The sequence below is a fragment of the Microtus ochrogaster genome, chromosome 1, assembly GCF_000317375.1.
Source record: "Microtus ochrogaster isolate Prairie Vole_2 chromosome 1, MicOch1.0, whole genome shotgun sequence".
In the NCBI taxonomy this organism is placed as follows: domain Eukaryota; kingdom Metazoa; phylum Chordata; class Mammalia; order Rodentia; family Cricetidae; genus Microtus; species Microtus ochrogaster.
Window position 1 is genome coordinate 106,800,535 of NC_022009.1, and position 20,471 is coordinate 106,821,005.

The 20,471-nt window shown below is 38.6% G+C and overlaps 1 protein-coding gene across 2 annotated transcripts in view; it reads left to right on the plus strand.

Annotated features, from left to right (window-relative positions):
* The window catches only part of Rnf13 (ring finger protein 13), a 91,286-nt gene that overhangs the window by 62,563 nt on the left and 8,252 nt on the right, over nt 1–20,471 (plus strand). For both annotated transcript variants that reach the window (XM_005344008.3, XM_013348753.2), the window contains exons 6-8: nt 2,015–2,105; nt 6,511–6,616; nt 17,025–17,118. In XM_005344008.3, coding sequence (XP_005344065.1) covers nt 2,015–2,105; nt 6,511–6,616; nt 17,025–17,118 — 291 coding nt within the window. The remainder of the gene's footprint in view (nt 1–2,014; nt 2,106–6,510; nt 6,617–17,024; nt 17,119–20,471) is intronic.

The window sequence follows — 20,471 nt, forward strand, 5'->3', positions numbered from 1 at the left end:
TCTCTATCTCTCTGTCACTCTCGGCAGCCATTGATTTCCTACAGCCCCTTGTGGTCATTTCTGATCAATGCTGACACGTCAGCTGGGGTTGTCTTTGTGCAGGTCTTGTTTGGACAACCATATTTGTTGGGTACAGTTTTCCTGTCTTGTCTAGAAGATATTATCTTGCATCAGGCATCCCAGTCCCCTGTCTTTTAGAATCTTTCTGCTCTTTCTTACTCAATTTTCTTGTACCTTAGGCATAGGGTTGTATTGTAGATGTATCAGTTGAGATTTGGCATTCCAGTCGCTTGTGTTCTGTGTTTTGACCAGTTGTGGATCTCTGCAGTGGTCTCCATCTGCTGCAAAGGGAAGCTTCTTTGACAGGGTGAGAGCTTCACTGACCTGTGGGTGTAGGGATAAGTATTTAGAATGCAGTTAGGATTATGCTGCCTTAGGAAAGTGGCCTTAGTAGGTTCTCCACCAGAGTCCATCACCTCACCAGCCGTGGATGGTGCTGGGTTTACAGTACCGGGCCTGAAGTCTGTCCTATTGAGCAGAAGTCCAGTTAGAGAGCTTTCGTTATCCTGATGCATGTGCCATTGCTGTGCCACTGCTGTGCAAAAGACTGGAGATTTGACTTTTCTTTTCTCTTTTTAAAATTCCCTCCTTTAAGTTTTAAAATCTCAGTTGATACATCCTAACTTGGGTGATATATGTGATTTGTGTACATTATTGACAAAATAAAAGAAGGCTTCCTTTGACCAGAATTCTAATTCAAACTCAAGCTTTTTTAACGTGAGGACTGTTCTGATTCTTTCTTGATCTCATAGGTCAGTAGATGTTATTACTAACAATTATAAGTCAATAGCTTCAAGTCTCTCTCACACTTTATCACAGTATCTTCATGAAAGAATAAAATCTCTTACAAAGGGAATATAATTCTTAGCTTTGTCAAAAAAAATTTAGGGCTGGTGATGGGGCTCATTGGGTAAAGTACTTTGTCAGCCTGAACAATCTAAGCTCCACCATCAGAGAAGTTCTTGCAGGAGGTGGGACAAATACAGAGACCCACAGTCAGACATTATGCAAAGATTGATATTTCCTTGGAACACTCAGCCCTAAATGGGCTGTCTTCATCAAATCTCCTTGGAACACTCAGCCCTAAATGGGCTGTCTTCATCAAATCTCCTTGGAATACTCAGCCCTAAATGGGCTATCTTCATCAAATCTCCTTGGAACACTCAGCCCTAAATGGGCTGTCTTCATCAAATCTCCCCCTGGAGAAGATTGTTTTTATTTGTGTTTCTGATTATTTTATTTCCAAACCTGAGTAGTAGATAATTTTAAAAACAAAAATCTTTTTTTTTCTTTTTGTGTGACATTTCATTTTGGCTTTAAATACAGAGGTCAGAATCCAGTTTCTGGGAAAAGCAGTCAGAAGCTAGCTCTGCTGTAACCTCTAGGAGGAAGTCGGAACTCCCTTAGCTCTTTGCTTTATGCTAGTTAGTCCCTGTCACCATTTCCCGCTTGAGAGCCAGGGTCATGGTGCTGTCTCTTAGACTCCTTTAAAATGGTTTTACATCAGTGGCTTGTCTCTGTCTTGGAATTGGGTATGTAAAGTAAAATTTTTCCTCTTTACTTAGGAGTTAGATAATTTGTGGGAAGGAAGGTTGAAATATTGCCATCTTCTTTGTTCTTTGATAGTTAAAGTTTTATGTATTTAGGAGAGTAAGTAAAATGGAAATATTAAAGATAAAAATTTATGTTTCTGTTCTGTAAGATGTTGAGAGAACTGAGTGTGTGTGTGTGTGTGTGTGTGTGTGTGTGTGTGTGTGTGTGTGTATGAGCATCATTGCCCTTGTCTTGTTGTGCAGTGCTTCTGAACACTGGTGTGAGTATAAATCTACAGTCTGGTGGGCCAGATAGTAGGCTGTGGACTCTGAATGTGATTGCTTCCAATTTTATTTGCTGCTGTTAGACAGAACCTTAAATGCTAGCTTTTTACAAATAAACTTACTGTTCTTTTACACAGTTGAAACATTAAAGAAAATTGACATTCCATCTGTCTTCATTGGTGAATCATCAGCTAATTCCCTGAAAGATGAATTCACATATGAAAAAGGGTAAGTAATGAATATCAAAAATATCATGTAACTTCACATTGTTCCTTATATTAGACTAGAATTATATAATTTTAGTTACATTGATAATAATTTATTTAGAGATAAGATCTTACTATGTAGCCCTGGCTGGCCTGGAGAAGATTATTTTATTATGTGCTCATAGATTGCACTAAATTATCTCTTCTTAATATAAATCACTGTATTGTAAGCAATTGTTTCTTTTGTATTTGATTATGTATTAAAAATATGTTCATGCTATAGAGATTTGCTGGTGTGGCTAAACATAAGTTTTCCATTTATGGCTTCTGATGAGGTATTTTATTGGTTACAATTATTGATAGACTTTACTCTGTCATTACATTTTCTAAGGAGAGTTTACTTTGCATAAATGAAAGCTTATTTTATATGGTGATGTTAATCTGTGATTGCCAAAATTATTTTATGGTTGATAATAATTTTTCTATTACACATGTGAACGGCTTCACCTTTCCTTTCTAATTTTTCTACTTGAGTTTCTTTCTGTCATCTAAATGCACTAACAGTACCTTTAACACATGGTAATCAGTAGAGATAGTGGGTATCTTTACTTTGTACATTAGTGAGATAGTTTGTTTCAAAATAGGAATCTAACTTTTAATCATATTAAGAATAAATTTCACTTTATTTTTTTAAACACTGTCTAATTAATTTAATCACTGTGAAAAATAGTAGCACGTAGGGGCACTGGAGAGATGGCACAGAAATTAAGGGGGTATACTGCTCTTGTGGAGAACCTGAGTTCAGTTTCCAGCATGTGCAACTGTAGCCAACATTTGAGCTCATCACAGGTTGTTTCTTTGATAATTGGATGGATCAAAGACTCTGGTGTGTGGTTCTGAAAGCTCTGTACTTTATTGGCTGTGTGTGTCAGTGGGGAGCCTGGGAAATTAGCAATTTGTTTTCACATGTAGGCCTTGACATCACTTTTGAAATTAACCTGAAAATACAAACACAGAATAAACCTTATTTCCTCCATTGCACATTTCTGTGCTTCAAAGGTCAATATTAGCTGCATGGCCATAGAATGTGATGTGGTAAGAAATTACTAGAATTGCTTAAGTACCTCTTTGTTGTTCTTGTTCCCCAAATTGAGATTAATCTGGGGTGAATCTGTAGGTTCACCCGCAATAGACACAAAATAGGAAACAGTTCTCAGCCATAGGTAGTCACTGTCACTACCTCTACCATTAGCAGTCTGGCTAGGAAAGGGCGGTAATTTGAAAGTGTATTGAATTCGTGTCTTAGTTAGGGGCATAATCGCTGTGATAAAGCACCATGACCAAAAGCAGTCTATGGAGGAAATGGTTTATTTTGTTTACATTCCCAGGTAACAGCCCCACATGAGGGAAGTCAAGGCAAGAACCTGGAAGCAGGAACTGAAGCAGAGGCCATAAAAGATCAGTGTTTACTGGCTTGTTCCTAATGACTTCCTCAGCCTATTTTCTTTTAAACCCCAGCTCGGGGGTGGCACCACCAACAATGGTCTGAGCCCTCCCGCATCCATCACTAGTTAACAAAATGTCCCACAGGCTTGCCTGTGACCAGTCTTAGAGATTTTCTGGATTGTGGCTCTCTCTTCTCAGATAACTAACTTTTATGAAGTTGACAGTAAACTAGCCAGGACAACCTGTAATTCAAAATGCGTAAAATACTTAATCAATTTCAGAATATTTATACTTATCGTAGAATGTCTTGACCATAGCTAAAGTGATTTGAAATGTGGCAGGCTAGCGTGAATAGGACATGTAGAATTTTAGGTTTAGAATCCAGACCACTGAATCCCAGCAGTGCCTCTGGGAATGTCTGTAGTGAATTCCAGACCATGTTTATTCTAACATGTGTTAATTTTACTTTATTGGAACTTCCTGATGTGCTTTTTTATAACTTATTTCTTCTTGCCTAGCAAGTTATTTCTAAGCAAGTCATCATGCTAAATCACAGAACCGTGTTTGTTTTGTCATATGGGGGAATGTTTCTATGTAAGTCATAAACACGAAGAAAAGAGGAACTGGAGTACAGGAAGTATAAGCGAACTGCTGAAAGATGAAGAAGCTGTCATCGGTTAGCAGAGCAGTCCAGCGTTTGGACAGCAGCACTGTTAATTGTAGCATGTCGGTGGGGATGTGGCAGTGACGTACCAGAAGATGGATGGCTCACACAAGAGGCACCATTGGTGTAGTGCAGAGGGTTTGTGCCCAGATGAAATTATTTTCTGAAATGGCCTTTTGCTAGAAGAGATGATGAGGCAGGTTCCAAGCCTGCTGCTGGTTTCTTCTTTCAGCACCAATGCTATTATCACCTAGGTATTTTAAACAAAGCTACAAAAATTCATGTGAAATAATTTATTATCCTCTATTCTGCTGAAAAGTTACACTGTATTCTTGCAATCCTTGCAAGTTTTTGGAGGGTATTTGCATTATTTGGGTGAAATCCCTGGTATTGTTTATACTTGTTGCAGGTTAATTGAATTCCTTAGATGCAGATTTGACAAATGATAGTAGTAAAAACAGTTTGGAAGTCAAAATAGTTTTTTTTCATAAGTACTGTGAATCCTAAAGACCTCTGTTAGTGGGAAAAGAAGCAACTTGGATTTTTGTTGTTGTTGTTGTTTTATACTGAGTGTCATTACTTTACCTGAACTGAGTATGTGGCATTATTACCTTAAAAAAAAATCACCTAGCAGTGAATCGTAGGGTAAGATGGCTGCCTCTGCTCTGGTCTAGTACCGCAGTCCTTCCAAAGGAGAGAACATCCACACTGCTGAGTGCGGTAGGCCCCTCCTTAGCCTAGGGGACTTGTAAAGCAATGCTTCCATGCTGTGTAAAGTGTGGCCACATGTGACATGCACATCAGTGAACTCAACTCTGACCATAGTTTGCATCTAGTAGGGTTCCAGCTGTTTAGTAATAGTGAAGTCACAGCTCCAACAGCACGGTTGTAACAAAGAGGAGTGAGAGAGGGAATATCTGCTGGTTTCCATTCCCACAACATACATATTTCTGCAGCCAAACTGTGGAGAACATGGAAGTGTACAAGAAATCACTCCTAGAAATTTCGTGAGATGTTTTCATGGCATATCTCACAGATGAATGCAGGGGCACAGGGACTGTGTGTATTGTCCTAGGTAATTTCTCTAGAGCAGTGGTTCTCAACCTGTGGGTTGTGACCCCTTTGGGTTCAAACATCAGATATCCTGCATATCAGATATTTACATTATGATTCATAACAGTAGCAAAATTATAGTTATAAAGTATCAATGAAATAATTTTTTGACTAGGGGTCACCACAACATAAGGAGCTGTATTAAGGGGTCACACATTAGGAAGATTGAGGATTACTGCTGTAGAGTGTCTGAAAAAAAGGTGTGTTTATTTTTATTTTATACTCATGAGTGTTTGTCAACATATATGTATGTGCACATGTGCATGTCTGACGCCTGCAAAGGCCATAAGAGGGCATGTGATCTTTTAGCTGGAGTTAGACGTGGTTATGAGTCACCCAGTATAGAAAGTAGAAGTTGAAGCCAGTCCCTCTGCAAGAGCAGCAAGTGCTCTTAAGCACTGAGCTGTCATCTCTCCGGCCCAAGTCTGTAGAGTTTTTATGTTGGTGGGAACAATGAATGTACCTTATTATGCATTACTCAGATGCTACTTTTTTTTTTTAAAGCTTTATTATTTTGTTTCTATGTTTTTTTTTCTTTGAATGTGTATATGCTCACCATGTGTGTGTCTAGTGTCCATGGAGGTCATAAGAAGGTGTTGGGTCCTCTATAGCTGGAGTTATGAATGGTTGTGGACCATCTTGTGGATGCTGTGACTCAAAACCAGGTCCTCGCCAACAGCACCAAGTACCTTTAACCACTGAACCATCTCTCTAGCCCTACAGTTTCTGTTATGCTGATGTTCCATATAAAATACAACTCTCGTATAGTTCACTGCATTCAGTAAATAATATTCCTTCAGGGGTTATTCTGAAAAATATACAAAATAGACTTTAAAAATATAAAAAATATCCTTTAAACCAGTGGTTTTTTAACCTTCCTAATGCTGTGACCCTTTAATATTGTTTAATGTGGTGTCTCTCAACCATAGAGTTGTTTTTGTTGCTACCTCATAATTGTAATTTTGCTTCTGTAATGAATTGTAATGTAAACATCTGTGTTTTCTGATGGTCTTAGATGACCCCTGTGAAAGGGTTGTCTGACCCACAGGTTGAGAACATCTGTCTTAAATTATGTAAGTCATATCTTAGAAAATGAGATGTGCAAAGTAGATTTGAATTTAGTGGCTATGTCATTAATCTTTTTAAGATAGCATAACTTGATAATTGTTACTAACTCTAAATTATTAATTTTTCTTTCTTCTAGGGGCCATGTAATCTTAGTTCCAGAACTGAGTCTTCCTTTGGAGTACTATCTGATTCCTTTCCTCATCATAGTGGGCATCTGCCTCATCCTGATAGTCATTTTTATGGTAGGTCAGTTAACTCCTAATAATTATGAAAAATACTATGGGTAGATCAAAAAACTATTGACAAATTGAGAAAGAGAAATTTTATAAGTACATATGGAATATGTCTATTTATGTAAAGTTATAGAGAAGGCAAATATAGTGTGAAAGAATGAGAGAAAGAAAGAACGAACAAACAGTAAATGTGTATGAGGCCCTGGGGATGGGTAAAGAATTACTGGAATGGTAGGAGGGAACTCTCCCGGGTGAGAACCATGTTCTGTATCTAGATAGAAATTTGCGGTACACAAATGCATAGCATTTGTTTGAATCTATTAAATTGTATATGCGTGCATATTGTATATGTATACACACAGTACTTGGGGGGCATATACTGATATCTATAGCTTAGCTTGAAATGGATTATAAAAACTAAGGAGGACTGGAGAGATGCTCAGTGAGAAAGAGCACTTGTTCTTTACAGAAGACTGTGTTCAGTTCCCATCACCTACATGGTTCACAACCATCTGTAACTCCAGTTCCAGGGGACCTGATACCCTCTTCCGACTTTCTTGGGCACCAGGCATGCATGTAGTGCACACATACATACAGACAAAACACTCATACACTTAAAAAAATGAAATAATAAAAAAAAAAACTATGGAGAAAAAAAGTAAGACGTATGAATTCGCATACAGAAATGAAGTATCATTTGTAGAGTCTAGGTAGTGGTATATTGATATCAGCAAATTCTCCAAGTTCATCTAGAAGTGAATTTGAGAAAATTCATATTAAAATGTAAAGAAAAAACATTAGGAGGGCTTAAACTAAAGGGATGATGCATGGTTTCTCTAAGACCATCAGAAAGAGTGTGGTTGCAGAACTCTAGAGGTCCAAGTTATTTTCAAAATGATAATAAAATAATATTGGCCCATGTCATGCTTAATTCTTCTTCTTTTTTTTTTTTTTTTTTTTTTTAAAGAAAAGATAGTGTTTCACTGTGTATCCCTGGCTGACCTGGAACTCACTATGTAGACTCAGAGATCTGTGCACCTTTGCCTCCCTGGTGCTGGGATTACAGGTGTGCGACACCACACCTGGCTAAGTCCTAATTCTTTTGGGATTTTGTTGAAGACATTTCTAGAGGCTCTATGATATGTGATATAAAAGGATTTGAAGAGAAAATAGATATACAATTATTCTATATTCTTTATTCAAATATTAAGAGAAAAATTCAAACAATATAAAAGCCTTTCTTGTTCTTTTAGGCTGTTAGCAGCAGTGGTTACCTGTACAAGACAGGGTCTGTCAGCATTCCGTCATGGAGTGTGGTGGTCTCGTCTTGTTGAGGGTTTGTAGGCAGTTAGCAGGTAGGGAAGAGGTCTCATTAGGTGTCACCCTCCCTGAGGTTTGCATGCAGTTAAAAGAGGAAGAAATGTTTCTTCTCAGTGCTATATCCACTGGTAAGTTGCCCATGCTGCTAGAAATAACCTGTACCCACAACATGAGGAACTGTGTTAAAGAGTTAAAGGGTCGCAACATTAGGAAGGTTGGGAACAACTGGTATTAAAGGGTCAGAGCGTTAGGAAGGTGGAGAACCACTGGGCTAAACTATCTCCCCAGCCGTTTTCCTTGTAAGAGTTTCAGAATTTCAAGTTTTACCTTAAAGTCTTTGATTCCATTAGAGTTGATTTTTGTGCAGAATGAAATCAGAGATGCGGTTTCGTTCTTCTACATATGCATGGCCTGAATTCCTTGCACTGTTTGTCGAAAATGCATCTTTTATTCCAGTATTGTTTTTAAAACATATGTCAAAAATCATGCAGTTGGTGTTGTGTGGGTTTGTATTTGGTCCTCTGTTCCATTGATGTGTTTGTCTGTACCAGCACCATGCTGTCTTTGCTGCTATAGTGTTGTAGTATAACTTAAAACCAGGGATGGCGATGCCTCCAGCATTATTTATTTTGCTCAGGATTTCTTTGGATTTTTATTTTTTGTTTTCATATGAATTTTAAGTCTATTTTCTCTCTTTCTGTGAACACTGAGAATGGCATTAGAATGTTGGTAGGCTCACATTGAGTCTGTAGCTTGCTTTTGGTGGAGTGACCATTTTTCACAATATTGTTTCTCAGTTTCTCTAAGTATTTTATCTTCACTTTCTTGTGATGTGCACACATCACATTCCCTGTGCCTTAGTTCTTATCTCAGCCCCTTCCATCCTGTGGACTTTAGGCTGGCCTCTTGAACACTGTCATGCTAATTTGTTTTTTCTCGTAACGTTTGAATGTCCTGATTGCTCAACTGCATCCTCATCCTTTACATTCCTTCTTCTGGTTGCTCAAGTATCTTATTGGTGCTTTCCACTGTGTTTTCTTTCTTTCTTAAAAAATTCAACTGTTTCTATTTAGTTTCTGAAATCTAGATTTTTTTCTGATCTTGTTTATCATATTATGACTTTTCATTCATATTGTTAACTGTCTGATCTTTCCTCTCTTGCTGATTTTCCTCCCCAGATTCTGGATTGAGTTAATCTGCACGCTTGTGTGGTATTCCAGGTCACTGATCATCTCCACTACTGAACTTCTGACATTTTCAGTCAGCAGTTTAATTAATCTTTCAATTCAGTGGCTGATGATATAGGATATTTTAATGGAGTCATGCTACCTTAATATTTCTTGTATGTATGTTATACATTTGTTTGTGTAGATTTCTAGTTTTATTTGGGGATTTTTTTTTTCTTGAAGGCTCAAACCTCAGTACCACTCAGAGGAGAAAACAAACAGCATCAAACCATGTAAGATGTAGACATACACTAAAATAGGTTAAACCCTGCCCACTTGATCACCAATGATTGTGAAACAGTGAATGGGAAAACTAGTTCTGAATGTACCATGAAAAATTGTTTTAGGGCCAGGTGATGGTGGCGCACGCCTTTAATCCCAGCACTTGGGAGGCAGAGGCAGGCGGATCTCTGTGGGTTTGAGACCAGCCTGGTCTACAGAGCTAGTTCCAGGACAGGCTCCAAAGCCACAGAGAAACCCTGTCTCGAAAAACCAAAAAAAAAAAAAAATTGTTTTAGGCCGGATTGTGGTGGCACACGCCTTTAATCCCAGCACTCAGGAGGCAGAGGCAGGCGGATCTCTGGGAGTTCGAGGCCAGCCTGGTCCACAAGAGCTAGTTCCAGGAAAGGCACCAAAGCTACAGAGAAACCCTGTCTCGAAAAACCAAAACAAACAAACAAAAACAAAAATTGTTTTAGGTAATTATAAAAAATTATAGGTGAATGAAATGAAGAAGACAGGAAAAGGGGGAAAATGGAGGAGAAGCAAGATTAATTAAAAGGGAAAAAAGACAGAAAATAATGGTTCTAGAAGGGAAGAGGAAAGAGCATGAGATTACAAACAACCCAAGAGCATCAAGATTTTACAATAATGGCAAAATTAGATAAAAGAAATAAAATGTAAAAGCTTGGGTGGGCAAGATGACTTATAGAGTAAGGGTACATGTTGTAATACCTGACAATCTGAGTTTGATCCCTGCGACCCATATGCTGGAAGGAGAGAACCAATGTTGTGTGTACATACACACACACACACCACTTAAATGGCAGATACATGTGAGTTTTTACAACAAGATAAAATGGTATTAAAAGTACAGTAGAGAGGGGGAAAGGTGGAAACATGGTAGGAGGGGACAAGATAGGGAAAGGAAAAGATTATTCAACAATGGAAAAAGCACAAACAAAACTTAGAAGAATGTACAATGGGGAATTTAAAAAATGTCAACTTTTACTGCTAAAACTGATGTGAAAAGGAAGGAACTAAAAATAAAAAAGAGCTGGGGAGATGGCTTGGTTAGCAGAGTGCCCAAGGTCCAAGCATAAGGACCAGCGTCATCACCAGCATCCAGAAGCTCTTGCCTGTAGTCCCGGTGCTGGGGGTGAAGAGACAATCCCTGAGGTCCATCCATCTTCACCTCATGTGTAAGCTCCAGTTTTAGTGTGAGACCCTGACTTAGAAAAGTAAGGTAGATATTGAGGAAGACACCTTTCTACCTCTGACCTACACACAATCATACATGTGCACCAGGACACACATATGCATACATATGAACATGTACATACAGAAAAAAAGCAAAGAAAACTCAGAAGCATGGTGGGGGGAGGGATGAAGTGCTGGAGTTGTAAAACTTGTAGACTACCAGTTAAGTGCATGAGATGTGCGGGTGGGTGGGGAGGCATGCACAGAGGGCCAGGTGAACTTGCCTCTTGTTAGTCATGTGATTTCTGCTGGTGTTAGTCTGTTGTTCAAGTGTCCGTTATCCACCAAAAGTGTCTCCACTAATAGAGCTTTCTTTATGTACCAGGGGCCTCTGCCGGTCACAGTTAGCTTAGCAGTCTGTGGGCTAGCCAAGTCTTCTCACTCTCTTGAGTTTCCCTAGATTATATCCAAGGGAGTAGCTAATGTTCTAGCAGGGGCCATCTCTCAAATATGTTAAATGCATAAGAATCAGCCACAGCTTTGAGATGTGTACAGACGAAGGACCGGTGTTCTTATGTTCATGATCTAAGTCTTAGTCCCCATGCTGGTGGACTTCAGAGTCCTTGGGTTCTGCAGTTATGGATAGCAGATAGGCAACTAAAGAGTCAGATCCCATGCCCAGAGCTATCAGACAGTATGGTTATTTCCATCAGTGCGCCTGTTTGGGCCAGCAAAAATGGGCTTATTCATTCAGTGCTCTGAGCCAACCCTCCTGTAGGTTACAATTTCAGCTCGTCAGCATCTGGCCCTCCTGCTTTTTATAAGTGTCTTCCTGCTTTTTATAAGTCTCTTGCCCAAGGGCTGTGCCATGTTAAATTATAACTCCCTGGCTTGTGGTTGCTCTCTATTCCCAGGCCCCTAATGTTGCTCAGTTTTAAACAGATTCCCTGTCAAAAGCTCACCCTCTAGTGGTAGTGATAAAATGGGGTTCCTCTCTACTACACTGGCTGCCAGAGGGATCATTCTTACCTAAACCAGAAATTGCACTGCAGGCTGGTGAGGGCTGTAAGTTTGTTCCCTAGGACAAGTCTCTTTTTACCATGGTCACCAGCTTATTTTTAAGAGATGAGGTGGTCGTGTCTTCTCTCCTCACCAGTAAGCCATGATTGGGATTGTGGTTGGCGGAACTGTGTATCTGTGTGTCTGTGTATCTGTGTATCTGTGTGTCCCCATCTGCTTCTCTACGTTGTCCCGGGTTCTGTTGCTGCCATTCTGAGTTTCTGAAGCTGACTTCCACTGTCTTCCTCTCTACTTGCTTTCTTGGAAGCAGCTCTACTCTTTTTCATCCCGATGACTCTCCTTAACAGTCACAGGGAGGCAGCGTAAAGGCCTCCATTTCTCCTGGAAGGCCTCGGCTTCTCACTACATTATATTTTTAGGAAGCTATTCAGTGTAGTGAGACAAAGTGATTTCAGTTCTTCATACACTTCACTAACAGCTTTAACACAATTTCGGTCACATGTGGAATGAGTTTTGTGTATTCTTAACCATCTGTTGTTGTTAGATGTTTATGTGATTTAATTGTCTTTCAGAGAAGTAGAGTTTCATTCCACATTTATGATAAACCAGGTCCACACTGCTTTGGGATTTATATATTTATCAGTGAACAAAACACACAACTTACAGAGATTTACCTGCTTCTGCCTCCCCAAGTACTGGGATTAAAGATGTGTGTACTACCATACCTGGCTAAAATTTCCTTCCTTCCTTGCTTCCTCCTTCCTTCCCTCCCTTCCTCCTTCTTTCCCTCTCTCTCTTTCTCTCTCCTTTTTTTCTTTTGTTCCTAAAGTCATTTTTTTTCACTGCCCTTATTTACACTGTTGTCCCTTAGGGGATTTAGATGAAATAAAGTCTTTTTTTTTTTAAAAAAAAGATTTGTATTTTATTTTTGAGATTATAATTTGGTTACATTTCTCCCTTTCCTTTCCCCCCTCAAACCCTCCCATATACTCTTCCCTGCTTTCCTTCAAATTCATGACCTATTTTCTTTTTTTTTTTAATTTATTTATTTATTGAGGATTTCTGCCTCCTCCCCACCACCGCCTCCCATTTCCCTCCCCCTCCCCCGATCAAGTCCCTCTCCCTCATCAGCTTGAAGAGCAATCAGTGTTCCCTGACCTGTGGGAAGTCTAAGGACCGCCCACCTCCATCCAGGTTTAGTAAGTTGAGCATCCAAACTGCCCAGGCCCTCCCAAAGCCAGCACGTACAGTAGGATCAAAAACCCATTGCCATTGTTCTTGAGTTCTCAGTAGTCCTCATTGTCCGCTATGTTCAGCAAGTCCGGTTTTATCCCATGCTTTTTCAGACTCAGGCCAGCTGGCCTTGATGAATTCCCGAAAGAACATCCCCATTGTCTCAGAGGGTGGGTGTACCCCTCACGGTCCTGAGTTCCTTGCTCATGCTCTCCCTCCTTCTGCTCCTGATTTGGACCTTGAGATTTCTGTCCTGTGCTCCAATTTGGGTCTCTGTCTCCTTTCATCGCCTGATGAAGGTTAATATTCAGGGGGATGCCTATATGTTTGTCTTTGGATTCACCTTGTTATTTAGCTTCTCTAGGATTGCGAATTATAAGCTCACTGTCCTTTAATTATGGCTAGAAACCAAATATGAGTGAGTACACATGACCTATTTTCTTAAAGCTAATTGTTATTGCATGCATATAAGTATGGATATAAGTAAGATATATATATATATATATATACACTCCTAAATATAACCTGTTAAGTTCATATAATGCTCCCTAATACGATGTTTTGGAGGCTGTCTGTTTGGTATTAGACAACCAATCAGTGTGCTCTTCCTTAGGGAGGACCACTTCTATTCCCAGCTTTCCTCGGTTGCCTGTAGTTCTCTGTTAGCCTCATGGGCTTTTCTCCATCCAGTTTGGTATGTTCATTGTTGTCATCTTTGTTCAGCTCACGTTTGGGCAGTTGTCTTGGTGAGACTTCATGGGTGTATCTTCTGGTGTTACTAGGGAGCAAACTCCCTAATCCTTGGGCTCTTCAAATCTTTCTGCTCCCTTTTCTGCAATGTTCCCTGACACTTAAGGGAGGGTTTGTAGATAGAGTCCCTGGGACTGGGCTGCACAACTTATTTAAGGCTTCATCCCTGTGGAAGACATTTCTGATTGTGTTAGTTTTTCTTTCTATGTGAAGGGAACTCAATTCCAGCCTTTTCTCTGTTCCTTTGCCCCTTCTGTCTTAGGAGAGAAGAAAATTATCCCTGTGGTTCATTTGGAGGATTAAGTAGGCGTACTTGGCAGTATTCCAACCTACTATCACCTGTGGCTGTTGTTCAGCTCCTCAGGGTTGGCTCCACAGTAGCCCACACCATCTCAAAGCTACTGTCAGATATTTGAGTGGTTAAGGCTGTCTAATTGTATGGCTCAGTGAACAGCTCTCTTCCTCCAGTGAGTTAGTGTTTCACCTTCCTCCATAATTCATGGTCTTTTCTGGGCTGCTGAGATTCTAGGTGGTAAAGAGGCTTCCCCAGAAACCTGTTACCCATTGTGAGTTGCTTTGTGATTCACGGATTACTTTACTTAAGTTTTAAGTTTCAGACATGTTTTTCCCCCAGTGTCTTTTCCTATACATTTCTAATTTAGTTGTATTAAGGTCAGAAAACATGTTATGAGCTCTTATGTAATTTTCAAACACCCGCCCTGTGGCATCCTTTTGCAGTCAAATTTTATAAATGTTATTCACAGATGTGGAGAATGCCAGGTTACATGTCCTTTCATTTAAGTCTGTGCGTTTGTCTAACTTAAAAACAAATCTCTGTAATATAAAATTGACATATTTAAAATGCACAATTTAATGATTTCAGTATATTCACAAATTGTGCAACTTTGACTATAGTTATCTGCAGTTTTACATTAGGTTTTCTAACACAATGCCAAGCAATAGAACACTATTATTTTTAATCTTCTGGTAGCCAGATTCAACAAAGTAAGAAGAAACAGGTGAGATTAATTTGAATACTTTAAGCTTAAAATGTTTTGGGCCCTCAGTCCACATACACAAATGTGGTTTTCATCTCAGTGCTGCATCTTGTGGGCTTCTGTGTGTCTATTCTCAGAGCACACCCTCACTTGGAAGGGTGGTGCTTTACGGGCTTTTTGTGACATGTAGTGACTAGTGCAGCCCTACTATTGGGATGTGACATGCAGTGAGAGCTAGTGCAGGTCTCTATTTAAATGTGTTTGATTTAGATACAGATCCCTGAGGTTTTGAATTTTCATATGGCTCCCACAGTTTTCAGCATATTCTTGATTAAATATTCTTTTTACTATTCGGCTTTTTTAATCTAATGTGCTTACTACATAGGTGTATTCATCCACCCCTTTAAACGTTAAGGCATCATTCAGTTTTAATAGTATCTTGTAAATAGTATAAAATTGGATTTTTTTCTTATTATATACTCTCTTTAAGATTGATGAACTTTTTCATTTACATCTATTGTATTTATACATAGTTGGATCAATGTCTGCATATTATTCAGCTTTTTAATGTAAATTTGGATTATATAATTTTTTTTATCTTTTTACTACTTGTTTAAAGCTTATACCATATTGTTGGAGTTTTTTCTTCTTAGAAAAAGAGCCTTGTATAAACTAGTCAACCATTCTACTACTGAGTTCTATTCCTAGCCTCATACTGTTATTTTTAATATTTTAAAACATTTATTATTTAAAACATTTAAAATATTTATTAAGGTATGGTTTACATAAAATAAGCCACACATATTTAAGTTGTACATATTAGTAAATTTTAGCACATATATGTGTGTGTGTGTGTGTGTTTGTATTCAAACACACAGGCATAAAAATACAACCATTATAGTCAAGATAATAAAAAATGTCCCAATGGCAGCTCAAAGCAGAGCCTGGAGAGGTTCTATAGAAGCCAGAGTTGTCATTCCCCAACCCATGTTACATAATCATCTGCTGATTCTTTAAATCTTTCAAAGTCATACAAAAATTAAAAACTGCCACCCCTTAAGCTTGCCTGGCATGATGCACTGAAACTTCTGTAGATTGTTAGCAGTAAAAATGCCAAAAAAAATCTCCCAGATATAACTCTCAAAAAAAGAAAAAAAATGTTTCTATGTTTCTTGGTAATCTTGATGTCTCTTGACTCTGAGGCCTAGATATCGACAAACCTGATTTTTAGTCACTGCAGTTTGTTTTCAGTAGCTTTAAATGGAATTATGAACTAGGTTGTCTTTTGTGTCATTTTTGGCATCATTTTTGAGATTCATGTAAATTATTGAATATGTTGGTTATTCATTCTTTTACTCTGAGTGATATTCCATACTAACTTACTTGGTGCTCATGGAGACCAGAAGAGGGTGTTGATTCCTCTGGAACTGGAGTTACCGGTGGTTGTAAACCATGTGGATGCTGGGAACTGAAACTGGGCCCTCTGCAAGAGCTGCGCGTGTTCTTACCCGCCGAGCTATCTCTGTAGCCTCAATTTCCCAATGTTTTTGACCAGTTAAAGTATTCATTTTAACTTTAACTGTAGCCTACTATTTGTATTTTTGCAAACACTAGTTATAGACTATTTATAATGTCACTACCAGTAAGTTTGGGATGGCAAAATGGCCCAGAGAGTAAGGCTCGCTGCGGAGCCTAATGCCCTGAGTTGGATTCCTGGAACCCTATGGTAGACAGAGAGAACCCATTCTTGCAGGTGTCCTCTGACATCCACATGCTCCTGTGTATGTGACACCATATAGAACAGATACTTAAGTAAATAAATGTAATAAGTTTAAGAAGATAAACTTCATTAATAAGAAATTCAAAGAATAATATGTAAGTTAACTAATCACTTTTAACTTAATTTTTAATTAATAATATTGTCATTAGAATTGAAGAAATGAATTGTTTTTACAGCAGCTACCCAGAAATTTAAGTTTTTTTTTTCTCCAAAACTGTCACTTTTGGGCTTTTCTGTTAGGATCGATCTATCTATCTATCTATCTATCTATCTATCTATCTATCTATCTATCTATCTAATCTATCTAATCTACTTTTATTCTTTGTGTCTTTCACATCATGCCTCCCAGTTTCACCTTCACCCCCAGAAAAATAAACAAAACAAAATAAAATTTAAGAGAAAAGGGTGGGAGAGAAAGGGAAAACCTCATCATGGAAGCTGCGGTGGAGAGATTGCCCAGAGGTTAAGAGCACTGACAGCTCTTCTGGAGGTCCTGAGTTCAATTCCCAGCAACCCCATGGTGGCTCACAACTGTCTGTGGTAGAATCTGATGCCCTCTTCTGTCACAAAGGTGTACCTGCAGATAGAGCACTCATATAAGTAAAACTTTTTTTTTTTTTAATTTCAGTGCCTATTTGTATATGACCTGTCCTTTTTTTCCCTATCTTTAGATCACAAAATTTGTCCAGGACAGACATAGAAACAGAAGAAACAGACTTCGTAAAGATCAACTTAAAAAACTCCCTGTACATAAGTTCAAGAAGGGTAAGTGAATATTGTTATTTTCTAAATAATAACATTTAGTATGTGTCAGAATACATGAGGGCCATACTTACACTACATTCTGAGTCTCGACTATATACCATGCCCAACACTAACATTAATAATGAATGTTTATGAGAGATATTTTTATCCTCTGGTAGCCTGGTAAAGGCAGGAACAAGGTATGGAGTTGACAGAAAACGTAAAAGTAATAGTAAAAATGGAAAAAAATATATTGTCACTGCCATGTGCAGTAGTAGACAATGTCAGAGAAAAAGGTAGTCTACCCTCCTACGTTCTCATTTGCTGTGTTATATACTGCATTGTGCTGGTAAAACCATAGATAGCTGTTAGGTGTTTGCACTTTGCATGCCACTTAATTGTTATGCTAATATGAAATGGGTGCTATCGTTATCCTTCCATAATACACAAGGAAATGGGGCTTCACTGAGGCTTGAACTGTATTGGCAGAGCTGGAGAGGAGTCCAGGTTTTGTGTTACAGCCAGCATAGTTTCCTTCTCTGTGTTTAGAGAGCTCCTAATATAGGTATATATATATAGGTATAGGTATATACCTGTTAATCCTTTTGACTAGTACTTCCCAGACTTCATTTTTTATACCAATATAATGTTCTATTTAACGAGGGTAAGGAACATAAGGTGAAAATAGAAAAGGCATCCAAACATAGTTCTAGGGGATGGAGAGATGGCTTATGGATGGAGAGCACTGGCTTCTCTTCCAAAGAACTGGGATTCAATTCCTAGGACCCACATGGTGGCTCAAAACCATCTGTGACTCCAGTCCCAGGGCACTCCAGCACCCTCTGTGGCTTTTATGGGCATCAGGCATTAGACATATGCACAGACAAAATTTACCCATATACATAAAATAAACAATTGAATGATTAATAAATAAAAAGCAAAGTTTCATTTTCCACATAATTAAATGTTTTATTGTCATTTACAATTTTATCTTACTAAAAATATAACAATAAGAAAGATGTAAGATATTACATTTCAATTTTAAAAGGGACAGAGAAGCTGTAAACTGCTAGCATATAAGGTGAGTTATCTAAAAGTTCTTTACAGATCAGACCCAGTATTAAAGACTAGCTTTAGGAATCTCCTTTTAAAGCTCTATTTTATATGCTTAGTTTTGTATTTCTTAATCTCTAGTTTAAAGATATTTTTTTTCTTGAATAATGTGAGATAATCCAGGTCCTCCCAGAGCCTCCTCACCTCCCCACTGATCCAGCTCCATGCCCTTTCTTTCTTCAAACAAAACCCAAACCAAAAAACCCCCAAGAAACACACACACTGAAAACCCCCACAAAAACACACATGAAAAAGGAAACCAAAATATACAAGCAAAAAACCAATGAGACAAAAAATATCCAAAGAAAGCAATGTGAGCCAAAAAGTCTATGAAAATACCATTGAGTTTGCTTTGTGTTACGAACTACTCCTGGGCATGAGGCCTGCCCTTAAGTATGGTTATATCCATTGAGATTCCATTGGAGAAGACTTTCCCCTTTCAGTGTTCGGACCTACTTTAAATTTTTTTCCCCTAAAACAAAATATTTTTAGAACATGACATTGAAGGCTGGCAAGATAGTTCAGCTGGTAAAGGTGCTTCCTGTCAAGTCTACTGACCTGAATTTGATCCCAAGTACCTACGTGGTGGACAGGGAGCATTAACTAAAAACATGAATGTTTTACATGCATGCAATAACAAAGAAGGAAGAAGAGGGAAATAAAGACAAGGATATTGAGACTACTTCGGGTTAAAATGTTTAGAAGAGATTTACAAAGTTGGCTTTTCCTCTCAGATGAGCAGCCATGTGGAATTTTGAGCAGAAGTAGCACCTTTTTTCCTTTTTCTCTTTTCTTTTAGCATTCCTATAATCTTAGCACTTGGGAAGCAGAGAGAGGCAGGTGGATCTAGATGAGTTCAAGGCCAGTCTGGTCTCTACAGTGAGTTCCAGGTCCAGGGTACATAGCAAGACCCTGTCTCAAAAAACACAAAACAAAAGAGACCCCCGGCTGTATTAAGAATAGCGGTACAGGGTCAAGGATATAAACAACTAGCAGATAGTAAGTTACTGCATTAATTATAAATGTGCTTGGGTCACCATTAGGGAGGTAAAGTCTTCTAATTTTGGATACGTCTGGAAGATGGGATGCAGTCGGTTTATTGATGGACTGACTAGAAGTAGGGAAAGGACGGAGGCTGCTTTTTTGTTGTTGTTTCAGAAAAAGCACAAACAGACCTTTATTTGAGAAAGATCCTTACTGGACACAGGCTTGCTAATCTCTGGCAGGTTGGGTGTGGGAGAATATCCCACCGCTTCTATATATTCTCTAATCTCCAGTTTGTTGTTGTTGTTTGTTTGCTTTAGTAAGTAATGAGAAATAAAATTTAGTTTGCAAATGAGAGGGAAAAAAAGAGAATTTTTATATACTCTCAAGAGCCCCTTCTGGATTTATTTGACAGTTCAGCCCTACACTGGTTTTACATGCTTTATCTGTCATTTGTGAGCTTGTAACTTCTATTTTCATAAGACTGTAGTCTTGATTTTATTGTATAATCCTGAATTTCTTGTTTAAAAACCAAAGCCAATTTAAAACTCCCCTCATCTTGATATTTCATATAAATTCATTTACTTTTTGTATTTGGTCTGAAGTGGGCTCCAATTTCATTTTTGGAATATGGAAATCCAATTGTTCAGTATCATTTATTGAAAAGAATAGTCTTACTGAATGAATAGTCTTTTAAAGAGAGGAATATTTTTGTTTCTTTGAGAATTTTATATAGATAAACAATTTTCTTGACTGTATGCACCCCACTACTCCCTCTCACATCTCCTAGGCACCCAAACATGTGCATCTGTCCATCATGCTCCCCTCTCCTCTTTTAAAGCCCATGCTGTTTAGGGGCCTCTGGGCCTCCCTGGCCAGTAGCTCAGAGAAAGGTATCCCACTTCTGGTAAGGAATTTTCATTTAACAATTGATGTCTTCTCAGGGAAGCATTGTCCACCCATGCAGGGTATCTGTATTTTAACTCTTCCTCTTCTTCCCTCCCTTCCTTCCTTTTGTTATTTTCTAAATTTAGTTTAAAAGCACTAGGCTTCTATAAGAGTTTCTCATACATCTTAGCTTGATTGGCTCACCCCACCTTCCCCTCTCCCCATCAATGATTATTTCTTCATTTCCTCAGCCATGTTTTGTTGTTGTTTGTTTATAAAACCAATCATGTCTACTGAGAACTCAAGAACAATGGCAATGGGTTTCTGATCCTACTGCACGTACTGGCTTTGTAGGAGCCTAGGCAGTTTGGATGCTCAACTTACTAGAC